At 42.4% G+C, this 24745-nt stretch overlaps 1 protein-coding gene across 1 annotated transcript in view; it reads right to left on the reverse strand.

The window, feature by feature from the left end:
- Positions 1-8407: 8407 nt before the first annotated feature.
- Positions 8408-24745, reverse strand: part of LOC146363654 (protein NLRC3-like) — a 67612-nt gene continuing 51274 nt past the window's right edge. The window contains exons 12-14 of the mRNA XM_084918466.1: positions 18742-18915; positions 9324-9370; positions 8408-9148 (exon numbers count right to left, since the gene is read on the reverse strand). Of these exons, the coding sequence (XP_084774592.1) occupies positions 8616-9148; positions 9324-9370; positions 18742-18915 (754 nt within the window). The 3' untranslated portion in view covers positions 8408-8615. The remainder of the gene's footprint in view (positions 9149-9323; positions 9371-18741; positions 18916-24745) is intronic.

The raw sequence follows: 24745 nt of genomic DNA on the forward strand, positions 1-24745 counted from the left end.
TATGATGCAGTATACTGCTGAGTTATAAGAAATACTGTTCGCAGAAAGTCATCACCTTATTTGTCTGATTAGAAGAGAACAGAACATACTGGAGAGGTTTTCGGCCCCATCTCAGCAGGAGCAGATAAACAGGGAGCCAAGGTCGTAGCTTAGGCGCTGTGTGAGAGAAAGAATGTGAATGTTTAGGCTTTTATGATTAGGTGGGGGCCACTAGAGGCTGTAAGAGTTTGATCAATGCTCCACCATTTTGAGATCTGATGCTGTCTGCGTACGGTGTCCATCTCCCACGCGTGTGATCATTAAAATCATCGTTTGACTCAACCCGGCCGGACCAGTGTTGTTATTTTGGTTTTTCCTCTTGTATCCATCCCCAATATTTGAATCCGTAACAATCTATACAAGATCTACAGGACCTTAAAAGCCTTCAAGATCAACAGGACCTTAAGAGCCTTCATGAGGAAGTCAATGGGGCTGTAACGGACAACACTAGAGGCCAACTTCACGTCCATAGCACATGTCACCATCAAGTGCGGGATCTACCAAGGAGATGCTTTGTCCCCACTGCTGTTCTGCATAGGCCTTAACCCCCTCAGTGAGATCATTAATAAGACTGGCTACGGATACTGACTACGGAATGGAGCAGTTGTCAGCCACCTCCTGTACATGGATGACATCAAGCTGTATGCCAAGAGTGAATGAGACATCGATTCACTGATCCACACCACCAGGATATACAGCAATGACATTGGAATGTCGTTCGAACTGGAGAAATGTAGTCGGATGATAACAAAGAGAGGGAAGGTAGTCAGAACTGAGGGGATCAAACTACCGGAAGATAACATTGCAGACATAAAGGACAGCTACAAGTACCTGGGGATCCCACAGGCAAATGGGAATCATGAAGAGGTCACTAGAAAAGCTGCAACCACCAAGTACCTGCAGAGGGTCAGGCAAGTCCTGAGAAGTCTGCTGAACGGTAAGAACAACATCCGGGCTATCAACACTTATGCCCTGCCCGTGATCAGGTAACCTGCTGGGAGAATAAGCTGGCCAAAGGAGGAGAGAGAAGCCACTGACATCCAGACAAGGAAGCTCCTGAACATGCATGGAGGATTTCACCCCAAGTCCAGTATCCTGAGGCTGTATGCTAAGCAGAAGGAAGGAGGCCAGCGAATGGTGAGTCTCAGCACCAAAGTCCAGGATGAGACAAGGAACATCCACGAATACATCATGAAGATGGCCCCAACTAACTGTGTGCTCAGTGAATGCCTCAGACAGCAGAAACCCAAGAAAGAGGATGAAGGCGAGGAACAGGCCCCTGCACGGTATGTACCGCCGGCAGATAGCGGAGGTGGCTGATATCCAGAAATCCTACCAGTGGCTGGACAAAGCTGGACTGAAAGACAGCACAGAGGCACTAATCATAACAGCACAGGAACAAGCTCTGAGCACAAGATCCATAGAGGCAGGGGTCTATCACACCCATGATGCCCATGAGACAATCCAGCACATAACAGCAGGGCGCAAGATGCTAGCAAGCAGGGCATACATGGAACGCCATAACCAAGTGGCCGGCATAGTATACAGAAATGTCTGTGCTGAATACGGCCTGGAAGTCCCGAAATCAAAATGGGAGACGCCCCCTAGGGTGGTGGAGAATGACCAAGCTAAGATCCTGTGGGACTTCCAGATAGAGACGGACAAAATGGTGGTGGCTAACCAACCGGACATAGTGGTGGTAGACAAACAGAAGAAGATAGCCATAGTGATAGATGTTCCGAATGACAGTAACATCAGGAAGAAGAAACACGAGAAGCTCGAGAAATACAAAGGGCTCAGAGAAGAGCTCGAGAAGATGTGGAGGGTGAAGATAACAGTGGTCCCAGTGGTAATTAGAGCACTAGGTGCGGTGACTCCCAAGCTAGTTGAGTGGCTCCAGCAGATCCCAGGAACAACATCGGAGATCTCTGTCCAGAAGAGCAATCCTAGGAATAGCTAAGATACTGCGCAGGACCCTCAACCTCCCAGGCCTCTGGCAGAGGACCCGAGCTTGAAGGACTGACCACCTGGGGCGAGTGGGGAATTTTTTTTTTCTTTTTACCAAAAACAAAGCCTGCAGCTGCCTCCATGGGTTAGCTTGTGTGACTGGTGTTTTCACCAATGACATCTAAATCACACTAACATGTCCTCCAAGGTGTTTGGTGGGAGCACTGAGTGAAACATAGGAGCTCCAGTATAATATCAAAAAGGGCTGTGGGAGAGCAACTAAGGTGATAAAAATACTGTTTCTAGTTAAAAAAAAACAAAAAAAAACACTTGATGTTCTCTCTCCACCTAACAAAGTCTAAACCCTTTGAATCATTTTAGCTAACAATATCTCTGTAAATGCCAGCAAAGTCACTTCACTTTGTGCTTTTATTTTGAAGAGTACCTTAGCACTTCCTCTTTTATTGTGTCACACTTCCTGTTCTGTTCTCAGTGAAACGACACATACACGTTGCTTCAGAGTGAGTAAAAAAACATTCATACAAAACCATGTATTTTATTCACCTGTCACATGTAAAACTTGTGATTGTTGATTGATGATTGTTTATGTACTTAAGAGATCGAAAGGTTGTTGTTATTTCATTTTATTAAATGCTGTAACAAATAATTTAAAAGCTGTTGATTTATGTCAATGTCACAATTTGAGTTCATAAAAATATTTTTCTATATACTAAAATGTGAACATTTCTGCATTTTCTACTAGAATGTTATAATGGCATTTGTTTGTGCATCTTTATAGTTTTCACTGTGCCATATTGTCGGTGGTTTAAAAGAGGAGAGAATAAAGTTGCATCAGTCGAAGCTCTCTGCGTCACAAATGGTAATTACAAGTGGGCAGCTACAATCTCCACAGGAACAGAGCAGCCCTTTTGTTATCTAATAGGACTAAAGTGGGAACAGTTCTTAGCTTTGATTGTATGCACTGAGGTTAGAGCTCCGGGAAATATTACATATTGATGGATAACCATGAACTGTGGAAACTTTCATGAACAATTTATAACTGATAGAAAAGTCCTGTGTGTGTGTTCATGTTGCTTAACCCTTTAAAGCCGGTCAGAGCGGGCAAACTCCGTTTTGCGTAACTATTTTTAAATCCCTGTAGAACCGGAACCACGTAAGCTAGCGCAATATTTTTTTAGTGCATATGAAACCGGAGGAGTTGTACTTCCATCAGCTTGTCCTAGGTCATGGTTTCCTTCCACATATAGTTTTACAAAAGTTGCATAAAAACCACACGGTTTGTCGATCCAATCAGCTGTTCGTAACACTTCCTAGGTTGGAATAGACGTCAGTGCAAACTATCGTATGGCCGCCATTACCTGCCCGAAACTGGAAGTGATGTCATTTTCGCAGAAAATGTAGTTTTTTACTTATAGGCCTTATAAGCCTATACTGGTGTTTTTAAAAGACATGTTTGACTTCTTGCTTTTCTGAATAGTTTCTGGGATGCTTAGAACTCAAATTGCACTGCTTTGAATAGTTTCTTTTGCACATGCTGTTTGCTTTGCAAATTTGCATTATAATATTTATTTTCATTTTTTTTCTGCAGTATACAAACATTGGTGTATCTCAAAAATAAAACTATGAAGACACTCAAAATAAATTCCCTGTTTGTTAGGTTTTGTATTGTTGATTGTCATTTATGCTTAGAAATATCTACTTATATATGCTTAGAGTTTTATAATTAGTTTTAGATTGGTAGAGGTTTGATCCTTAATAGTCTGCAAACTTTGTGTGTATTCCAGAGCACTCTGGGAGCATGGGAGAGGTCGTACCTTGTCTCATTGTTTTATGGTAGGATAAACGTAGCTATATCTGTTTTAGTCTAAGTGCCTTTTGTTTAGATGAACTGCTGGACTTCCAGACCAGCAGGTTTAGGGAAGTCATTTATGGGGTCACACTCTGACCCCACACACACACACACACACACACATACTTACACAACGCACAGGCAAGGTACTCTTTGTTTGTATGTAGACGTCATATGTTAATGAAGCTATGTATATTCATGTAACCTCAATAAAAGAGCAGTGTTACGGGGGAGCGGACGAGAGCGACTGGGGTCAAGCGAAGGAACGGCGTTTGTCCGGTTCTCTCCCGTGGACGAGAAACATGAAGAACTTTGCCTACTTCGTGTCTTGCTTTGCTGTGTAATTATATTGTCTTCAACGTTCCAGCGAATAGGTTCAAGCTACAAACCTATCACTGTTGTTGTCAACTATTTTGTGCAACTTTTTTGTATTTAAACCTCTTAAATTTCTCTAAGTAGAAATATATGTAAAAAAAACAAAACAAAAACGATTTTCAATTTTTTTGTAGTTTATTGCACTTTTTGCAATTTATGTAGTCACTATGGACTTAATGCATACATATTATTAAAATTTGGGCTCTAACAGTTGTATTGATGTATAGCAACTTGAAATGCTCCCAAAAATGGCACTACAGCATGTGAAAATATAAAGTAAGCTCTGGCGGACCTGGTTCTATGGTAGGTCTTAAAGGTTTAATGTGTTTCAGTGCAGTTAAACTAAACTTAAGTGAACTTAGCTTTGTCAGCTGTTAACCTCTGTTTGATTCTTTCCCAAACTCACCTATATTGCATGTTATTACAGATGAATTCAAACTGAATCTGTTCTCATGGACATATTTTTCTGTTTGTGTTGTCAGTCAACAGAACAACTAATACTGATTGTAATGAGCCCCGCAAATTACAGGGAAAACCACTGGGGATACACTGTGCGTTTTTTTTTTTCAGTTGCGTTATTCAGCTTCTGCTCAAACTGTACGATTGACTCGCAGGGGTTAGAAGTCCGTAGGTCACGATGCAAGGTCTCACACTATATGGCCCGATGCTCTGCTGCGACCTGAGTGCTCACACTGTGCGTCCATAACATGAAGGTTATAACACAAAATCTGTCTCTCCCTCTCTCTCCTTCTCTGTCTTTAACTGACACAGACATGCACACCACCACTATCAACTTTGCTAAATTGCTAATGAAAAACATTGATTAGGCGGCTGTGATTGAGCAGCAATGTCCATCCAACTATTTTCACGGTCTTTGTGGTCATGATAGTTTTGTGAGGCCACATCGAGAAGGCTCAGATGAGCTTGCCAAAGTTCTACAAGTTGTGCCTCCATTGCTTGTGTCCAGATCACAAGCTGCACTGCCGTGCTGCTCCGTCTTTTCACTTTCATTTATGTGTTTGCGCGTGTGCAGTAGTGATGCGCGAATCATGAACGAATCGTTCAATACTTGAGAATCACTTTACTGACTCATGAATCATGATTCACAAGCCCAACTGACTCACTGACTCATCCCTGTTGCTGTTAGCAGCAATATATCTAGCTTATAATTAAAATTGTGGAGAAAAACACAACATCCAGTATCTCAACAAAAAAATTTCTGCTCTGAACTGGAAGAAAAAACCCTGAGTAGAAGCTCACATCAAGAAAATAGCTCCTCGGTTCAGAGTAGCATCGCTCTGCTAACATGCTAACAACACATTTGAGCTACTCACCCCCTCCCTTCCTGTGCTGAATCGTAAGCATAAGCGAATCACTCAGGACTCACTAACCCCCTCCCTCCTATGCTGAATCATAGAGCAAACGAATCACTCACTCACTCACTCACTCACTAACCCCCTCCCTCCTGTGCTGAATCGTAAGTGTAAGCGAATCACTCAGCACTCACTAACCCCCTCCCTCCTGTGCTGAATCATAGAGCGAACGAATCACTCAGGACTCGCTCACCCCCTCCCTCCTGTGCTGAATTGTAAGCCTAAGCGAATCATTCAGGACTCACTAACCCCCTCCCTCCTGTGCTGAATCGTAAGTGTAAGCGAATCACTCAGGACTCGCTCACCCCCTCCCTCCTGTGCTGAATCATAGAGCGAACGAATCACTCACTCACTCACTAACCCCCCCCTCCTGTGCTGAATCGTAAGCGTAAGCGAATCACTCAGCACTCACTAACCCCCTCCCTCCTATGCTGAATCATAGAGCAAACGAATCACTCACTCACTCACTCACTAACCCCCTCCCTCCTGTGCTGAATCGTAAGCGTAAGCGAATCACTCAGGACTCGCTCACCCCCTCCCTCCTGTGCTGAATCATAGAGCGAACGAATCACTCACTCACTCACTCACTAACCCCCTCCCTCCTGTGCTGAATCGTAAGCGTAAGCGAATCACTCAGCACTCACTAACCCCCTCCCTCCTGTGCTGAATCATAGAGCGAACGAATCACTCAGGACTCGCTCACCCCCTCCCTCCTGTGCTGAATTGTAAGCGTAAGCGAATCACTCAGCACTCAGCACTCACTAACCCCCTCCCTCCTGTGCTGAATCATAGAGCGAACGAATCACTCAGGACTCGCTCACCCCCTCCCTCCTGTGCTGAATTGTAAGCGTAAGCGAATCACTTAGGACTCACTAACCCCCTCCCTCATGTGCTGAATTGTAAGCGTAAGCGAATCTTTCTGCACCCTGGGTCACTTTACACAATATGTCAGCCTGGACCATCACGCCAGGCAAAGCTTATAACCTTATGAAGAATGGGCGTCAACTCTCATGAGCACATTTGGAATGTGTGTATGAAAATGACTACAACTATTTATTTAATAAATGTTTTAATAAAATGGCACTAATAAAAGCCCTGTTAATAATGATGTATTTTATCTTATTTCCACACCATGTTCAATGTTTCTTATAACATTGTTATATCCATCCATCCAGTCACTTCTGCTCATCCTTTTCAGGGTAGTGGGGGGTGGAGCCTATCCCATAGGGATATCATAGAGCAAGAGGCAGAGTCCACCCTGGACAGGTGGCCAGTCTGTGGCAGGGCTGACACGTAGACACAGACAAACATTCACACTCATATTCACTTCCACATTCACACCTGTTGGAAATTTAGAGTTTCCAATGAAGCTAAAACCACTTACGTGTTATATCATTGATTTTTATCACTGTTGTTTGTTTAATACGACTTATTCAATCAAACAACACATTTAAAGGGATTCAAGTAATGACTGCTGCTGATGCGCTTGTCACCAATACAAATGTAGGATTTTTACATTGAACACTTCCAGTCATGGAAATTTTCTGTTGGAAGGATCTATTTGACATTGCTTTTTTGTTTTGGTTTGCTTTCTTGGTTAGAGTTCCTCACAAATGTCAAAATCATTCTTCTAATGAGGCTATTGACCATTTTTTCAGTCAGTTCTTTTGGAAGAATACATCGCCCTTTGCCATTGTTACTTTTCTTTGAATTCGTCAAATGCACCTTAACTCCAACTGGTATTGGTATTGGATTTTGCAGCTATTTATGGTCATCAATTCATTCCTGGAAACCTATTAACCTGTACAACAATGAGAGCTGCATTGCTGGCTGATCCCAAAAGTTTGATTCTTTTCAGTGGGAGAAACGTTTGATCACTGATCCAGGTGACTTCTTCAGTCTCAGCTGACTCTAACCTTATAAACAGCACATTTGCACAATGACTGAAACTAGCAGCAGTGGCACCTAATATATATTATACTAATATAATACATATACATATATAATACATATTAATGATGAAGGAACTGAGCTTAAAGTCCATTGTTCATTCAGTGAACTACTACTCAATTTATTTTGGGCATGAGAAATGCTCACTCTGTTTGTACATCACTTATTGTCAGCAATAGAGCTTATTCTGCTTTGTGGACATAAACATGTGACATCACTTCGTCTTTGTTTTTGATGCAGCGTTTTATCAAATTAGAGCTGCATGAGAAAAAATGAAACAGCTTCTAAAAGTTTGGCATCAAAGCAAATCTAATGTCTGTCACCAAATCCCAGAAGATTCTTCACCAGGACCCTTTGTGATAGTTTTCATGTTTCTGACAAACTGAAGTGATACACAACATATGCAGTGCTATACACACATATTTACATGTTTTTAAGAGTTTGATAACCAAGCTGTTACCAACATCCTGCACCATGTTCTTATTCAACATGGGAAAAACACAACACTAATTTGTGTGAAGCCTTTACTGTTTATTAGATAAGCCACATGCATTATGATTCCTCAATACAATCATATTCTGGTTAGAACTGCATTCAAAACTACTGAGCCAATAATTTCAGCTTATATGGCTGAAACATTTTCACATTATGAGCTTCCACCAATGAGTGAAACAGTAAGAGCATGTGGAGAGTTTGGAAACATCCCATTAAGAAAGAGAAATCCAACATTTGGATTCATTTTAATGAGCTCAGACTTGTTGAAAATGCAGAGGAGCTGGTTGTGAACTGAGCTTCAGATAAACACAACATACTCAAGCTTTGAGTAGAAAAAGACAGAAAAACAACACGTGGATCCTGGAATAATGGGAGCTTCCATCTTTAAAGGACTGAAGAGGAAGAAGTTTACAAGGAATCATTTAGAACAGTTTAAAACATCAACTGATTGAATCCATGAATCTGAAAACATGTTTCTGAGTGAAAGAGACAGACATGTACAGACTGAACTATATGTTCAACAGTCAGAGTGTTTCTCTAACAGGAGGACACTCTTTACACTCAACTCAGCACAGGGACACTGAAGATCCTGGAAAAAAATAAAACCCAGGATAAAGAGTTTGAGTGAATGTGGTGTTGAAGGTGTGCAGGTGGATCAGAGTATCAGAGGAGACTCTGTAGAAGGACAGAGTGCCAGCAGGACAGTCCACATACACTGCTACTCTGTTAGAGACAGAGGTGGAGGAGGAGGAGAAGGAGATGGATGTATGTCTGTTATTGTGTCTGACAGACTGGGGACCATCATTATAGCAGCTTAGACTCCAGGACTGATTATTATGTCCAAACAAACAGTCATAACTGTCTCCTTTCCTTCTGATTCTTCTGTAACTCACTGATATATAAACGTCTCCTCTCCACTCGACCTCCCAGTAACAGCGACCAGTCAGACCATTTCTACACAGCAGCTGACGAACATCAAATCTGTCTGGATGATCAGGATATGACTGAACCCTCCACACACGTGTCACCTTCCTGTTGTTGTCAGACAGTTGGAGGTTTGTGTGTACTGTGTTTGTGTCGATTGTGAGTTGACAGGAATCTGATGGAGAGAACAAACACAATCCAGCTGCAGTTACTGATCCATCATCTGTTCATTGATTGACACTTTGATGATGACTCCTGACATCAGAGATGTGAATGAGTGACGTGACAGTTTGAAGATGGTTGAATGTGTGCTGCTTTGTTTTCATGAATCACATTAAAAACGCACTTACACTTCCTCAGACCTGGTCTCAACCATCGGACTCCAGCAGGTTCCACCCTGAAAGGAGGAGGGGGTCAGACCAGCACAGTCTCTTTCAGCATGCACACATGGACATTATGGTAAATGGACTGATTCCTATATAGCGCTTTTCTACTCTCTACTCTCTCGGAGTACTCAAAGCGCTCTATACAACATGCCACATTCACCCAATCACACCCATTCTCAAAAGCACTTTATCTATACTTAGTGCTATCTAACTACATTCACATTCACACACTTTCATACTCCGATGGACGCATCGGAGAGCAACTTGGGGTTAGTATCTTGCCCAAGGATACTTGACATGGTGGAGCCGAGGATCGAACCACCTTCTGATCAGTAGGTGACCAGCTCTACCTCCTAAGCTACAGCCACCCCAACATTACATGGCTCTCATACACATACTGTTAGACATTTATAAAGGAACAGTCCAACATTTTCATAAATACACTTCAATCCATAGGTGGATCAAACTGCTGATGATTTGGACTGATCCTGGATCTGTCAGTACACCACTGTACTGAATGAAATATGACTGTGTTACATGGAGGACCTCCACATACACAGTGTTGTTCTGTCAATGAGGGTTTATTTGGAGTTCTTATCCTGAGACTGCTCTGTGCAGCCTTCTAGCCTGGGGCCCAGCCGGCTACAGAAACAGCACTACTGATTACCAAATCAGTTCCAATTGCTCTGCCAGCCTCCTGGCAGTACCCACCCTCCCCAAACCCACTGGACCACCACTCCTCCTCAGCAGAGCCGCAGACCACATGGATCGTGGATCAAACTGCTGATGATTTGGACTGAGCCTGGATCTGTCAGTACACCACTGTATTGAATGAAATATGACTGATTCAAACTATGACCTTCATTATCTTTATATTCCTCATCTGTTTAGCTGGAAAGAACACCTCCCTGCCTTTGATGCCAGCTGTTTTTCCTCCTCTTGAAAACACACACGTTTAACATGGCTGACACTTTATTAGGTACACCGTGGCCACTATCTCAGGTACAGTACACCTGAGTCCAGAGGTGGAAGAACTTCAGTAGAATTTTCATGGATCTGTAATTTATTTATGGTTTTTGTTTAGAGGCAAAATCACCCTTTACAATATACCAACAGGAAATACAAATATACTTTTATTTTCCTCCTTTTTCTTCCGATTCAAGCTGAGTACAATTAGAACTAAAATGAGACTAAAGTTTGTACTCCCATCTACTGATATTTTATTATTATATTATTATAGCACAAGGTTCAGTGAGCTTTGAAAAAAATAGGAGGTAGAAACGAGTTACTTTTACTTTCTTAATTTGAGTACATTTCAGAGCCTGTACTTTTTTACTTTTACTTGAGTAAAGAAGTTCAACTTTTACTGCAGTATTTTTAACACTAGTATCTGTCCTTCTACTTAAGTACAGAATGTCTGTACTTTTGCCAACTCTGCCTGTGACCTAATAATGTGGCGGGTCACTTGTTTATGAACCATCTCCGTTCAGCTTTTTTTGCCGACCTTTTTATTAGCAGCAGTCAGCCACAGACCAAGTCTGGCGTTTTAGTCTCCTGACTAAAATGGGAACATAAACAGTGCCATCATTGCCAGACCTGGCCAACATCTGGTTGACATACACCCTGCTATGACACCAGTCAGTCAGAAGTGCCAGCTTGAGGCTGGATTCGGGCCAGACCTGTTTCTATGAGCCTGGGCCACATAAATCAAACCACTATCGGGCCAGATGTGGCATGCCATCACATAAACAGTGCCATCTATGCTAGGCCTGGCCCATATCTGGATGACATACCACTTACCATGCCAGAAGTCAGCCAGCAGTGCTGCCTGACACCAGATCCAGGCCAGACCTGTCTGCCATGTGGGTAGACATTGGAAAAGACTGAGAAGTGAAGGATTTTAGTTGAATAAACTGAGTACGATCAGTCAAGTATGATTTAAACTAGGCAAGTGGAGTATGAGAAAGGCCGGTAGTAACTAATCTGCTGCGAAGGATGGAGTGAGAGATGGTATCAAAGGCTGCACTCAGATTGAGGAGAATAAGGATGGAGAGGAGACTGGACTCAACTGCCATAAGGGAATCATTTGTTATTTTTATAAGAGCAGTTTCGGTGCTATGAGAAGGACGAAAAACAGACTGGAACTGTTCATAAAGGTTACTGTTGGTTAGGTGTAAATGAACTTGTGAAGCAACTATTTTTTCAAGAATTTTTGAGAGAAATGGTAGATTGGAGATTGGATGAAAATTATTAAGGTTGCTGGGATCCAGAATTGGAGTGGTGGCAGCAACTTTGAAAAAAGCAGGAACAGTTCCACTGGTGAATGAGGAGTGGATAATAGCAGATATGAGGGGAAGGAGAGGGGGTAGACAGTCCATGACTAGGGCTGTAAGAATGGGGTCAAGCTGATAGGTAGAAGGCTTTGATTTGGGATTGAGATCAGAGATGTCACTGACAGAGGGAAGATGGAAGGCAGAAAGGCAATGTAAATGGGGGTGAGATTAAAAAGGAGGAGCTACATGGAACATCTAGGAATCAGGTCTTGGTGTATCTTATGATTTTTTTTCATTGAAGAATAACATTAGAGAGATGAAGGGGTAGAAAGTCAGGTGGCCTGGGGGGACGAAAAAAAAACGTTGGGCTGTTGCAACGTCTCAGTCAAACAGAAAAAGTCAAACTTACGGTCTGTGAGGAAATCCTGGACAAGACGTCCCTTGTTCATGAGTGAACGGATGTTAAGCAGGTCAAAGTTGACACAAGTACTGTCAAACTGGATGACATTGTTAGCTGACCTGGTCAGATTAGCTAAAACATTGTGGTCAACAGTCCTGCCAGGGTTCCGTGAAGAGCAATGAGAGGTGGACCAGAAAGATTGAATTGGCTTTGAATGATCCTGGTCAAAGTTCTGACAAGAGCCCTGATGCATGTACTTTCAGCGAGAGAGGAAGACGATATCAGTGTGGGGATGAAAAGGAGCGTGCGTGGAGCAGCCAGAGAAAAGCGGAGTCATCAGCTGTGTATTGACAAAGTCCAGTACCAGGTTGATAGATCAATTACACAAGGATCCAGACCAACACAGACAGGTTGTAAACCCTGGGAGGCCACATCACAGAAAGGAACAGAGACACTGGTGGGCCGTACAGACAGGAATAGGACAGGAATCAGTGGGAGGAAACAGCCAGAACGCCAGGAACTGAGACGCCGGAAGGGGATAGCGGCGAGTAGCAATAACAGTAGCAGGAGTGGGGGTAGCGAGAGCAACCCCTTGCAAGAGCAAAGGGGAAAGTATCAGGTAACAAAGAGCAAGTAGCAGAGGTAAAGAGCAAGAATAGCGAAGAGTAGTAGCGACAGGATTTGCGGTGAGTAGCAGCAACAAGTCGCGCCAGCGTTCACTCGACCGGAACTGGACACCTACATCTACATCGATGTACATATCACTTTTATTTCCATACAGAACAAACTGGATGTTATCAGCACACAGAAATAAGATTAACTTGTGCATTAAAACATGTTAGAGGATTATCCACCAATAAATGAGTAGATTTTGGACGTTTTAACAGATGACAGATTAGACAGAAGTTTGTAATCCTTAATCCAAATCCTTTATCTGAGAACAACCAACAGCAGCAATACCATCCAGTAACAATTCAAAGGGCCACCAATCCTGACACGCACACACCGTCCAATCAGCTCGTCTCTCAGCGTATGCAGCTGTGCTTTCTCCCGTCTTTCTCTTGTTTGCAGGTAGCTCCCAGTCCTTCCTGCCTCTGTATCTTCAACCTGGGCCATCTCTAAATGTATTTATTGTTTTCACTTCCATTATTTTATAGTGTGTGTTGACTTTTCACAGCACATTATGACCTTTGTCTATGAAAAGCACTGAAATACAAAAAGGCATTTGTGCAGGGTGCTTTGCCTTTATATGTACAGAAAACATCTCCCTGTATTTGTCAGCTTCTACCACAGCTCTGATTAGAACATAATGCTTTGTATCTTTTGATAAATCTAGGCTAACAGTTTCCCCTGGTTCCAGAGTTTATTTTAATCTAGAATAAATTTACTGGTGATGGCCAGAGGGGCCGATTGCGCGACATGGCAGCCTCGCTTCTGTCAATCTGCCCCAGGGCAGCTGTGGCTATAACTGTAGCTTGCCCCCACCAGTGTGTGAATGTGAGAGTGAATGGAATAGTGGAATTGTAATGCGCTTTGAGGGTCTCGAAAAGTGCTATATAAATGCAATCCATCATTATTATTATTGTTGTTGTTGTTGTTATTATTATTATTGTTGTTATTATTATTATTATTATTATTATTATTATTATTATTATTATTATTATTATTATTTGTCCTCTGCCTCTCTGTAAACAGATAAATCTAATCTGAATCTAGATCAGAGGAAGAAAAAGATTTTCCCAAATTGCTGCACTGTCAGATATACTGAGATATCTACAAGTGGTGACTAAATCTTCTTGGGTGAGTTTCCATCAGACACTTTGTACATTACTGTTGCTCGGGGCTAATCCACCAGGACTGCTGAGGCTTCAGAAGTTGCCTTTTGACCATTTTTGACTAGGACATGTCCTTCAACGCACATATTAAACAAATATGTAAGACTGCTTTCTTCCATTTGTGCAACACCTCTATAGTTAGAAATATTCTGTCTCTTAGTGACGCTGAAAAACTAGTTCATGCATTTATTACTTCCAGGCTGGACTACTGTAATTCATTATTATCAGGATGTCCTAAAAACTCGCTGACAAGCCTTCAGCTAATCCAAAATGCTGCAGCAAGAGTACTGACAGGGACTAGAAAGAGAGACCATATTTTTCCTGTATTGGCTTCCCTTCATTGGCTCCCTGTTAAATCCAGAATTCAAAATCCTGCTCCTCACATACAAGGTCTTAAATAATCAGGCCCCATCTTATCTTAATGACCTTGTAGTACCATATCACCCTATTAGAGCACTTCGCTCTCACACTGCAGGCCTACTTGTTGTTCCTAGAGTATTTAAAAGTAGAATGGGAGGGAGAGCCTTCAGTTTTCAGGCCCTTCTTCTGTGGAACCAGCTTCCAGTTTGGATTCGGGAGACAGACACTATCTCTACTTTCAAGATTAGGCTTAAAACTTTCCTTTTTGCTAAAGCATATAGTTAGGGCTGGACCAGGTGATCCTGAATCCTCCCTTAGTTATGCTGCAATAGACGTAGGCTGCCGGGGATTCCCATGATGCATTGAGTTTTTCCTTTCCAGTCACCTTTCTCACTCAGTATGTGTTAATAGACCTCTCTGCATTGAATCATATCTGTTATTAATCTCTGTCTCTCTTCCACAGCATGTCTTTTATCCTGTCTTCCTTCTCTCACCCCAACCGGTCGCAGCAGATGGCCCCGCCCCTCCCTGAGCCTGTTTCTGCCAGAGGTTTCTTCCTGTTAAAAGGGAGTTTTTCCTTCCCACTGTCGCCAAAGTGCTTGCTTTTTTCTTTTGTCCACTAAAGGCTCCTTTTGTCACTTCCTCACCTGCCTCTGCATCTCCTCAGTGTTATTTCGCCTTTTATACAGAGCATTTCTGTGTCAGGCTCCTGTGTATACTCCATCTCCAAAATCACTCTTCATCTCACTCACTGAGTTCAAACGTGATACACTTACTGTCTGTCCCACAGATCTACCTAAGATCATTAACTCTGTGCCCCTTTTTCATTTCTCACTTTGTACATCCTCCACTGCTCTCAACACATCTTAGCCACTCCCACTAGAGATGTGAGCAGAGGAGCCAAGCAAAGGCCACAAGGAGAGAGGAGTCATGGAAACAGGTGTCTAACAAAATCAGATGTCCTTACTTTAACCCTCTCGGGTCCAGGGTATAATTGGCCGTTTTTGACTACTTTTGATTTTACCTCTATATTTCACCTTTAAAATATGTTTTTCTTGCCTTGTTTGGTACCATTATTTTCAGCACAACCTCAAATATCTGAAATTTGAGTTATTTTTTTCATTTTAGTATACTATATTAGCACAGCTGATCTAAATTAGGACAAAAAAATTCAAAATCCGAGTAGAAAAAAGTTATATTTCTTACTGTAAAACCCACAAACATGTTTAACGAATCATTTTCATAATTTGAAATGCAAATAGAAATTGTATATTTCTAAAATTATGCACAAGTTTTGCAAACAACAAAGTTATATGGTACTATTTACCTAAAAATGCAGCCAAGGCCTCAGGCGTTTTTTATATAACCATTTAAATCTATTTACAGAACAATCCGGTGTGCTGCATCAAATAACAAGGCACACAAATTATTTGGGCCACTCCAGAAAATGTAGTTTGTGTTCAGTATAAGACAGAGGAGAATACCAAAGGCCTAAACCCTGCAGCTCTGACAGCAGGAGGTGCATCAGTCCAGTTTTCCATGTGGAGACAGCGTTTACACTGGAATCTGCCTTTGACGGCTTTTTTTGGAGAAAATGTGAAATTCAGCAGTATAACTGACACACAATACAAAACAATAACTACACAACAAACTAACTCTAGCCTCCAAACACGCTAAACGTCACTAATGTCTCACATATGAAAACTCGCTCTCTCTCTTTCCATCGCGGGTGTCACTCCTAAAAACTTCCCCTTCTCCCTAAACAACCAAGTGCCACATGTGGCCATATCATTTTTTTGACTGGCTGACATGGTAAACTCTAACCCCAATAGGGAAGGGGTGTTTTTTCTTTTTCTTTTTTCACTCGCAAAGGGAGAGTGTTTGCTAGCGCTCTCTGTAGAAAACGCCGTTTTTACCTTTCCTGCCGCTGTAAACACCACTGTTCAGAAAAAAACATTGCATTTATTTTTTTTTATCATAACTCTGGTTTTACGTGGCCCATCGACACAATTCAAAAACTGGTATGTAGTTTGAAGTCCGCACTTTCGACCCAAGTTGAAATGGAGACTCTGAATCGCTGAATCTTGTATCTGTGTCGTCTTAAATTTGTCATGTGATTTTGACATGCTGGCGCGTCCGGCGACCCCAGAGGGTTAAAGCCTCAGTTTAAATGGATATGAAATGTGGCACAGCTGGAACATGAAAAGTTTTGTTACAGCTTAACTACAGCTGGATTTTTATCATCTCAGATGCAACACTGCTTTTCTTTATTTACACATAAATATATATATATATATATTTATAGTTGGACACTGACACAAGTTTTGTTCTTTTACCTGTTTACTGAAACCCAAAAGGTTGATTCTGTTCATCTGGACGCAGTGTTTTCAGCTTTCATTTGAAGGCATCCACAATCAAACTGGATTAAAGTTTTAGGAGTTTCATCAAATCAAATCAAATCAAATCAAATCAATTTATTTATATAGCACTTTTCACAGGATAAAAACCACAAAGTGCTTCACAGTAATATAAAACAGAAATACATAAAATACATTAATAATAAAACACAGCACAAATCTAATTAAAAGCCAATCTAAATAAATGAGTCTTAAGTTGCTTTTTAAAAGAATAAATACAATCAAGGCAACGTAATGATGGAGGGAGAGCATTCCACAACCTGGGGGCCACCGCTCTAAAAGATCTATCACCTCTGGTTTTAAAATATGTTCGAGGGACTACCAACAGCCTTTGATTAGAAGATCTCAGGCTGCGAGAGGGAGCGTGGGGTTCCAAAAGATCAGAAATGTAAGCAGGGGCATCACAATTCAAAGCTTTAAAAGTCAGTACCAAGATTTTAAAATGAATTCTGAAATGTCCTGGAAGCCAGTGTAATGAACGTAACACTGGTGTAATGTGCTCTCTTTTTCATGTCTTAGTTAAAAGCCTTGCAGCAGCATTCTGGACTAACTGGAGACGGTCAAGATTCCTTTTGCTCAAACAAAGAAAAAGGCTGTTACAATAATCTAAGCGAGAAGAAATAAAAGCATGAATAACCATTTCTAACTCAGACTTAGACAGCAAAGTTCGCAGTTTGGAGATGTTTCTTAGCTGAAAAAGGCAGTTCCTAATTAACTGGCGAGAGTGTTGTTCTAGGGACATGGCAGAATCAAACATCACACCAAGGTACCTGAGGCTCAGGTGAACAGATGAGCCAAGTGAACCAAGATGCTGTTTGATTAGAGATATCTGGTTGTCGGGGGCAATAATTAATGTTTCTGACTTCTCAGAGTTCAACTGTAAGTAGTTGTCACCAAGCCACTGTTCAATGGAAGCTAAACATTTAATTAAAGAGGACAGTTTATGGACTTCCATCGGCTTAAAAGAGCAATAGAGCTGAATATCATCAGCATAGAAGTGATAAGACACCTCAGGGAACTGCCTAATTATAAGTCCTAGAGGTAACATGTACAAAAGAAAAAGAATAGGACCCAGAACTGAACCCTGCGGTACCCCACATGTCAGATCTTTAGAATGTGACATAAACCGATTCACAAAAACACTAAAAGATCTGTTAACATCTTGTTAACATGTGCCACCCTCTTTTTAAAGAGACCAAAATGAATTGGATAACTGATCCAAAGTGCATTTCATGGGCAGCAGTGGGCAATTATTTTGTTATGTCATTATCTATTAAACAGATAAAAGGCAGGGGGTGGATTTGAGGTGTGCTGCTTGCAACTTTTTGCCATAAACAGATAACTTGAAGCAAAGGTAGCTCTCCATACAGGTGACAAAGCGGTGACAAAGCAGTGACAAGAGAAAAAAAACATCTGAGAAACTGCGGCAGTATTAGGAGTGACAAAATCTATCTCATGTTAACCCAACTGAGCATTTCACTTGTTGAAGACAACTTTGGACAGAAAGGCTCAAACTCAAACTGTAACTTAAACCCGCTGAAGTAAAGGCCTGGCAGAGTATTAAAAAGGAGGAAACCAGCATCTGGTTATGTCCATGAGTTCAAGGCTTCAGGCTTTCATTTGAAATGAACATTTTATTTTCACTTATTTAAATCATCCAATTACTTTACAGCCCCTAAAATGAAGTGATTGTGTTAATAAAATGCTTCAGTTCCTCACATTTATATGCATTTTTTGTTCAACCCACTGAATTAAAGCAGAAAGTCCGAACTTCAACTGCAACTGAGTTTTTTCATTTAAAATTCACCGTGGTAATCAAAATTACAAAATATTTATGGACCTAAATGTAGGTTTACTTTTAATGAAACTCTCAACATGACTTATCATTTATCATTAATGTTCCTGCAAACAGACTCCTTGGAGAACCCCTACATAAATATCCATGTACTATCCAACTAGACTAGTGTGTCTGTCCCTGAAAATATTCCTGCATATGTGATTATTCATGTCTCATCTGCATGAAACAAACAGGAAGTGAGTGAAGAACACAGGAAATGTTTTCAGCTCTTCCTCTTCTATCAGACATTCTCTCCATACCTGAGAGTGTCCAGTCTCCAGCCTGGATCCTTCAGTCCAGCTGACAGCAGCTTCATTCCTGAGTCTCCTGGATGATTGTAGCTCAGGTCCAGCTCTCTCAGATGGGAGGGATTGGAGCTCAGAGCTGAGGCTAGAGAATTACAGCCTTCCTCTGTGATCAGACAGCCTGACAGACTGCAGACACACAACACAATAATCAATCTGTGAAAAATGATTTTCTTTTTGTCACATACAATAACATGTTATCCATTTACATCCATTCAATTTAATTTAACTTTATTTATAAGTTACAATTCCCAACAGACAACAACAGTCATCTCAAGCTGTTTAACAGTCTAAGGTAACAGCCTACAATATTAGAGAGAAAGCCCCAACCATCAGACAATCCACTGTGAGCAGCACTTGGTGATGGTGGGACGGAACAACTCCCTTTGACACAAAGATAACTCGTTTGGCTCTCAGCGAAGGCGGTCACACTTTTTCTCCTCTCCTCCTTACCCTTATCTTCCCTGCTTAGCCTCTGTGTCCTTGTCTTGTCTCGTGTGCATTACTTTCCCTGGAACAGTCTCTCACTGTCGTTCTCTAAAACCTAAAAGATAATTATGACTTTGATCAACTGGTCTCTGAATGCAATTGACACCCTTTTCTCAACGAGAAGTCTGGGCTCGGGAGAGCCCGAGTGCCCTGGAGGGACTTTCCCTGCCGGATACACGATGGACGGGTGGCAGAACTGGAGGGTCATGTGCCTGGCGGGACTGTCGATCGAGGACGCTGAAGATATCTACCTATTCGGAACCTTGATAACAGGGTTCTTGCTGATCGGAGCTGGCTTGGCCCTGGTTTATCGGAGAAATAAGAGAGCGGAACCGGCTGTTCAAACCCCCCCCAAGGCTGCCCGCTGGAATTGAAGCGATGGGACGAGACGCGACCTCTCACAACGAACGCAGCATGGTTAACACCTTGGAGACGCTCACAGCTGCTGTGAAGGCTCAAAACAACACCATTGAGCATATGGGGGGATACATCAGAGAGAGGCCTGCTCAAAATGAGACCCTTGAGCGAAAGTTGGATCACATCGCGGAACGGATCACTCCAGTTGTGAGGTCTCAGAATCAAAAGAATGACAACACCACGGAACAGAGGTTTGATACCATCATGGGGAGGCTCGCGGCTCTCCAACGGGAGATTGAGAGACCAGCGTCAGAGTGTTAAAGAGCAGCTTGAAATTCTCCTGGGCTGCTCGCTGGAGCTGAACAATCACTCCCTGATAATGACTGTGTGATGACTATTCTTCCCATCCCATGCAAGGCCACCTGGATTGGCTGGAGGACTGTTTACTTAGCCTGATAGGGCGAAGGACACTGTCTCAGCTGAACTATGGACACGCACACACATACACTTACACTGATAAGCACTCACTCATCCCCCCTCCCTTTCCAACGCCTTCGATGCTTGTTGCCCCCTGGGAACACAAGGCGGGTCTGGGCCCGCGCTGGAGACGGCGCCGTTGCAGGATGGCTGCTGTGTTGCCTGGGATTACTCCTCATCCCCTACCCAACCCTGTGGCTTGTCATGTCTTCACAATGTTGTGCTGTGGACATTCATGTGCTTTTTTTGTGCAGAGGAGTTTTTTTGTTTCCTGTTCTCGTGCTGTCCTACCATGGAAGCACAGCATGAGTGGAGGTCTCTTTTTTTCCTCTTGTACCTTCCCGTTGTTGTGTACATTTCAGTGTTTTTCTGCAATGCTACCGATCTCCGACTTGTAACCCCATGTGATGTCTGTGTTATGTGTGTAAGGTCGGGGGGGGGTCCCATTTCACTGCAGGGCAACCTGCTTGTGACAAATAAAGCTTTGATTGATTGATTGATTGATTGATTGATTGATTGATTGATCCTCCCAGTGGAAACAGGCTCCAGGAGGAGCATCTACCATTACTGGTTGCAGGGTGAGGGGAAAGAGAAGAGATGAGCTCAGAGAGACAAGAAAAAAACACAAACTAAGGAGAGAGAAGACAAAAGTTAAGGACATGCAGTAGTGACATAAAAGCATCAGGAGTGAAAAGAGGGGAGTGCAGAAGAAAGCAGGGCATCATGGGAAGTCCACCAACAGCCTGAGCCTATAGCAGCATAACTAAGGGACTTTCAGGGTCACCTGATCTAGCTCTAACTAAGTAAAGTTTGAAGCTGACCTTTAAAAAGGGTGTCTGTCTCCCGAACTCAAGCTGGGAGCTGGTTCAACAACAAGTTCAACATAGCCAGGCTTTCTTTGTGTTAGCTGCTTTGACAATACCTCAAATCACATCATGAACGAATCATTCAATACTCGAAAATCACTTTACTGACTCATGAATCATGATTGACAAGCCCAACTGACTCATTCACTGACTCATCCCTGTTACTTTTAGCAAATTCACTAGCTGGGCCCACGTCCTCATTTTAAGTTGGAAAGCGTTTTAGTAGATAAAAAAGAGAATGCTTTGATATGAATTGAGCTGCGGTTTGGGGAAGGCCTCGAAGGGGACTGGCGATGGCTCCCGGGCCTGGCAGATCCCCAAAGAACGCATCCCCTGAAAATGGTAATAACTGAGAGTTACGAGGGTCGATGACTTCCAGAGGAAAAACTCAACAATCATATGACCCCCTATGAGCAAGCACTTTGGCGACGGTGGGAAGGAAAAACTCCCTTTTAACAGGAAGAAACCTCTGGCACAACCAGGCTCAGGGAGGGGCAGCCATCTGCTGCGACCGGTTGGGGTGAGAGGAGGAGAACAAGACAGAGGCAAATGTAGGAAGAGCGGACACCGAGTGGCCTCGCCACCCAGAGAAGAGGAAAATGACTGGTGGCAGGCTAGAGAAGGTAGTCGAGGATTCCATGGAGTGGAGTGGATCAGCTCGGACACTTAGGAAGGAATGACAGGAGAAGAGGTCAAAGGAAATTGAGAACAACGGAAATCTTAATAGGTGAATGAGGGGAACCCTCAATCAGGTAGCGACATGGCTCGACTTTCAACGGAAGCTCTGACAGAAAAGTATGATGGATTTTGAAATTTGAGTTGAGGTTTGTAAGGCTTGAGTGAGCTTGTCTTTGAGTAGAAGATGGGGGGAGGGTGCTTAGCTGGTTAATTACTTCAGATAAGGTAGTGTTTCTGAAATGAACAGAAGTGACAGCAGCAGCTTGGGAAGGGTTGATAAATGGAAAGACTGATTAGAGGAAAGCCATCTTCTATAATAATAACAACCCCCCAAATTGTGAGAGTGCAGAGGGCGAGTCCACTGAACTTTGTGGGAGATAATGAGCTTTTTAGATGTAGTCAGAACCGTGAGTCGACTTAGAGAGCGGTCTCAAATGATTGTGTCGAGGTTGGGTGCTAGATATTGCTTGTGAAAGCACGTGAGAAGTGAACGGATGCCATGAAGAATTATGCACACTGCGCAGTTAGGATGTCTTAAAAGGAGCGATAGACGACAGGCAGGAAAGATGGCAGAGAAGCTGGCATCTCTGTGCTGGAACAGTTTGCTGCTACATCTTGTGGAAGACTGGGCGAAACGGAGAAACTGGCATCCTGGTGAAAGTAATGTTTTGGGTTTTTTTGCGATTGATTGATGGCGGAAGCTGCAGATCCAGTAACGGAAGGGTAAGCTGCTTAGGGAATGGAAACTGGCATCTCGGTGCAAAGAACGTTTTCTGCATTTGCAAATAAGGAATAGAGACAGAGAACCTGGCGTTTTGGTGCTGAAAGGAACATCTGCTGCTTAGCATATGAGGGCTAGATACGGAGAAGATGGTGTCCCAGTGGTAGAAGGATTCACTGCTGCTTTTGCTGTGATAAATGCAGAGAAACTGGCAACTCTATATTAGAAAGCTTGCTGCTGAGTATGCGAATGAGGGATAAAGAACAACCAGGAAACTCGGTGCCAGTCTTGCTACTGTATTTGCATGTATTTCGAGTCTTAATAGCTTACTTATTACTGGGCTCGTCAGGCACTCTTTTTGGCTGCAGTGGTTATTATTATATTTACATGCTTCATACATGCTATGCCTGTAACACTGCCTATTGCCTTCAAATTAAATTGTTTTTTGAATAATACTTTAAAAATGTTCCTTCACGTCATTATTCGGCTGCAAGTAAGGGTGACATGGGCCGCGAGATTGAGACACAGGCATTAGAGCCTCTTAACCGGTGTTTTGTTTGGGTTTCCACCGGCGTGGAATTATCACAAGGGGGCATAGAATAACATATGAAACAGGAAAAGACCGCTGTGTAATCCATTTAATTCAACAAAGTAACTGTATTCTGAATACCACCTTTTTAAACGGTATGAGTAACGGAATACAGTTACTCATAGTTTGTATTTTAAATACGTAACGCTGGTACATGTATTTCGTTACTCCCCAACACTGACAGCATGTCAACAAACCGTGTAAAAAAGGAACAGGATATAAAAAATAAATGAATGATTGCTGTTAAGGGTCTCTATATATTAGTATTTATGAAGGGTATGTTGTGACTTATCTTCAAAGCTATACAAATACTGAGAAATATAAAATCTCCCTTTTGCTCTGAGGTGCGGGGGGAAAAATATCGACAAGTCATCATCTACAGATATATTCGGTAAATGCCCGAGACATCTTGAGAAATGTAAATCGCCGCTTGATTCATCCATTTGGTTGACTTGTTTGGGAAAACCCGATCGTAAACAAGACGCGAATATCACACCGGAAACGAAGCACCCTACAGGAGTTTCCCCACCGGAAGTAGCATATGCTAAGGTGCACATAGTCTATTTGAAGGGTGCTCCAATTGCAGCCTCAAATGCGTCCTTCATTTCCCCGAATTTGAAGGATGGTTCGGTGTATCCTTCATGGCCCAAAATATCCCAGAATTCATAGCGCGGAGGTGGTTGTGGATAATTTTGCCCAAAAACACGACGGACGGCTGAAGCGTGGTGGCCGAAGAGTAAAATCTCAGAAGTAAGTACTGAATATTATGCCACTTATTTATGTGCAAATGTTTAATAACGAAGAACATTAAAACATTACTGTTGGCCACATGTCAGCAAAGTTATGTGACAGTAGTGATGTTAGTACTTGCAGTGTTAACTTTCTTTTAAAGCCTTTACTTTAAAATATACGCCGTTCAATAGTTGACCATAATCTTACAGAGAATGTGATGATTTTATGGATAATTAAAGTCAGTCATATATCCACAAACACAACAAGCTGAAAGTCAGTGAATGCTGCTCGGTTTGCAGTCCTGAATAATCACGGCACAAGCAGGATTCACTGCACTGTTAATGTTATTATGTTATATATTGCTGCCTTTGTTCGGTGTTGTCGAGCCAAACGGACTTTAACGTTTGTTTGAACGAGCTGACGATTCACTCGTTAAGCTGAAAGAAAGATGCTTTAATCACAGGCGTCCCACATGTGTCCACTGTACCATCTGGGAACTCTTCTTGTTTAGCACTCGTAATAACACAAACACTAAATCCTCCTTCTCTTGTGCTGTTTTGTAGCAGTGTATACCTGAGACTGTCACCTGTCTGTCTGTACCTGCACTCTCTCTCTTTTTCTTTATCTCTGATTGTGGAATAAAAGTATGAACATGTATTTATAAGTTACACTTGTGTTTGAATCCTGCAGCTTATCACACATTTGATTTCCATGTGTGACAACTGCAAGTGTCCAGAGTGAGGACAGACTGAGGGACCCACTGCTGCACATCATCTGTGAGGCTTTGCACCCCTGATGATCCACCAGGACAAACTCAGCAGTCTGTGAGGAAGAGGAGGAGGAAGAGCCAGCACCAGCTCACAGATGGAGAAAAAAGACAGACTGTTCCCTGTTTGTGAAGGACTGCTAGAAAAGTTTAAAATCACTAACTGTCTGTCCTGAATCAGTCTTATTACGTAATGTTCAAATAATTTTATCATTCCAGTGTTTTCAGTGTGGGAGAAAGTACTCAGGGCCTTCAAGTTAAACACTATGAGAGGCAGAAACAAG

The sequence above is a fragment of the Perissodus microlepis genome, chromosome 22 (genome assembly GCF_051167445.1).
Source record: "Perissodus microlepis isolate ML-2025 ecotype Zambia chromosome 22, ASM5116744v1, whole genome shotgun sequence".
In the NCBI taxonomy this organism is placed as follows: domain Eukaryota; kingdom Metazoa; phylum Chordata; class Actinopteri; order Cichliformes; family Cichlidae; genus Perissodus; species Perissodus microlepis.